At 65.8% G+C, this 977-nt stretch overlaps 1 protein-coding gene across 1 annotated transcript in view; it reads right to left on the reverse strand.

Moving 5' to 3' along the window:
- Nucleotides 1-5: 5 nt before the first annotated feature.
- The window catches only part of DCTN2 (dynactin subunit 2), a gene marked incomplete at its 3' end in the record, with an annotated part of 3,028 nt that continues 2,056 nt past the window's right edge, over nucleotides 6-977 (reverse strand). Inside the window, exons 3-6 of the mRNA XM_017728687.1 lie at nucleotides 652-750; nucleotides 387-548; nucleotides 120-251; nucleotides 6-35 (exon numbers count right to left, since the gene is read on the reverse strand). Coding sequence (XP_017584176.1) covers nucleotides 6-35; nucleotides 120-251; nucleotides 387-548; nucleotides 652-750 — 423 coding nt within the window. The remainder of the gene's footprint in view (nucleotides 36-119; nucleotides 252-386; nucleotides 549-651; nucleotides 751-977) is intronic.

The raw sequence follows: 977 nt of genomic DNA on the forward strand, positions 1-977 counted from the left end.
TCCCAGCTCTGCAGTGTCTCATACAGCTGGTGGATCTGAGGGGCAGCAATTGGGGGGTCAGCGCAGCCCGGGGGGGCTCTCTGGATCCCCCCGTGGCCTCTGGGCCCCACAGCCCATACCTTGCTCTGGGTGTCGGCGTCCTGCACCGTGGCCTTGTGCTTGGCGATCTCGTTCACCTTCCCCAGGACACTCTGGTGTGGGGGGAGAAAGAGACCCCAAGTCCAGCAGTGGCCCCCCAAATCCAGTAATGTCTCCCACAAGGACAAAGCAGGCAGGGGGCAAAGGGAGCACAAGGACAAAGCAGGCAGAGGACAAGGTGGGCAGGGTCCCTGTCCCAGCCCCACGGGGATGCTGCCATCCCCCCCCAGGGTTCCGTCCCCCACTCACTTGGCCAGGGCACCCTCGGGGTCAGCAAAGTCAATGGCGGCACCAGGGCCCAGCACCTTCTCCAGGTGGGAGCTGAGCAGCTGCTGCTTCAGCACCTCCACCTGCCTGGCCAGGGCCATGGGTGTGAGCTCCTCCTCAGCCCCCGACTCCTTCACCGAGCTCTGAGGGGACACACAGGGCCTGTGTCACCCCCGGGACACACCCTGGGACACACACCTGGGTGGGTGCTCACCTGTGTCACCCCCAGGACAGGTGGAAGCTCACCTGGATCTGCTCCACGTCCCGGAGCAGCTCCTGCACCTCGTGCTGCAACCGCTGGAATCGCTGCTGCGGCGTCTCCTTGGCACCAAGACCCTCACCCAGCTGCGGGAGAAATGGGGGGGCTCACAGGGGGCCAGGGGGCTCACACAGGGTCAGGGGAGCTCCTGGGCTGTTGGAGGGGTCATGGTGGGTTCAGGTGTCTCATGGGGTGCTCAGGGATCTCACGGGGTCAGGGGTCTCACAGGGCTCAGGGGTCTCACAGGGGGTCAGGGGTCTCACAGGGCTCAGGGGTCTCACAGGGGGTCAGGGGTCTCAGAGGGGGTCAGGGG

The sequence above is a fragment of the Corvus brachyrhynchos genome, unplaced genomic scaffold (genome assembly GCF_000691975.1).
Source record: "Corvus brachyrhynchos isolate BGI_N302 unplaced genomic scaffold, ASM69197v1 scaffold193, whole genome shotgun sequence".
Taxonomy (NCBI): domain Eukaryota; kingdom Metazoa; phylum Chordata; class Aves; order Passeriformes; family Corvidae; genus Corvus; species Corvus brachyrhynchos.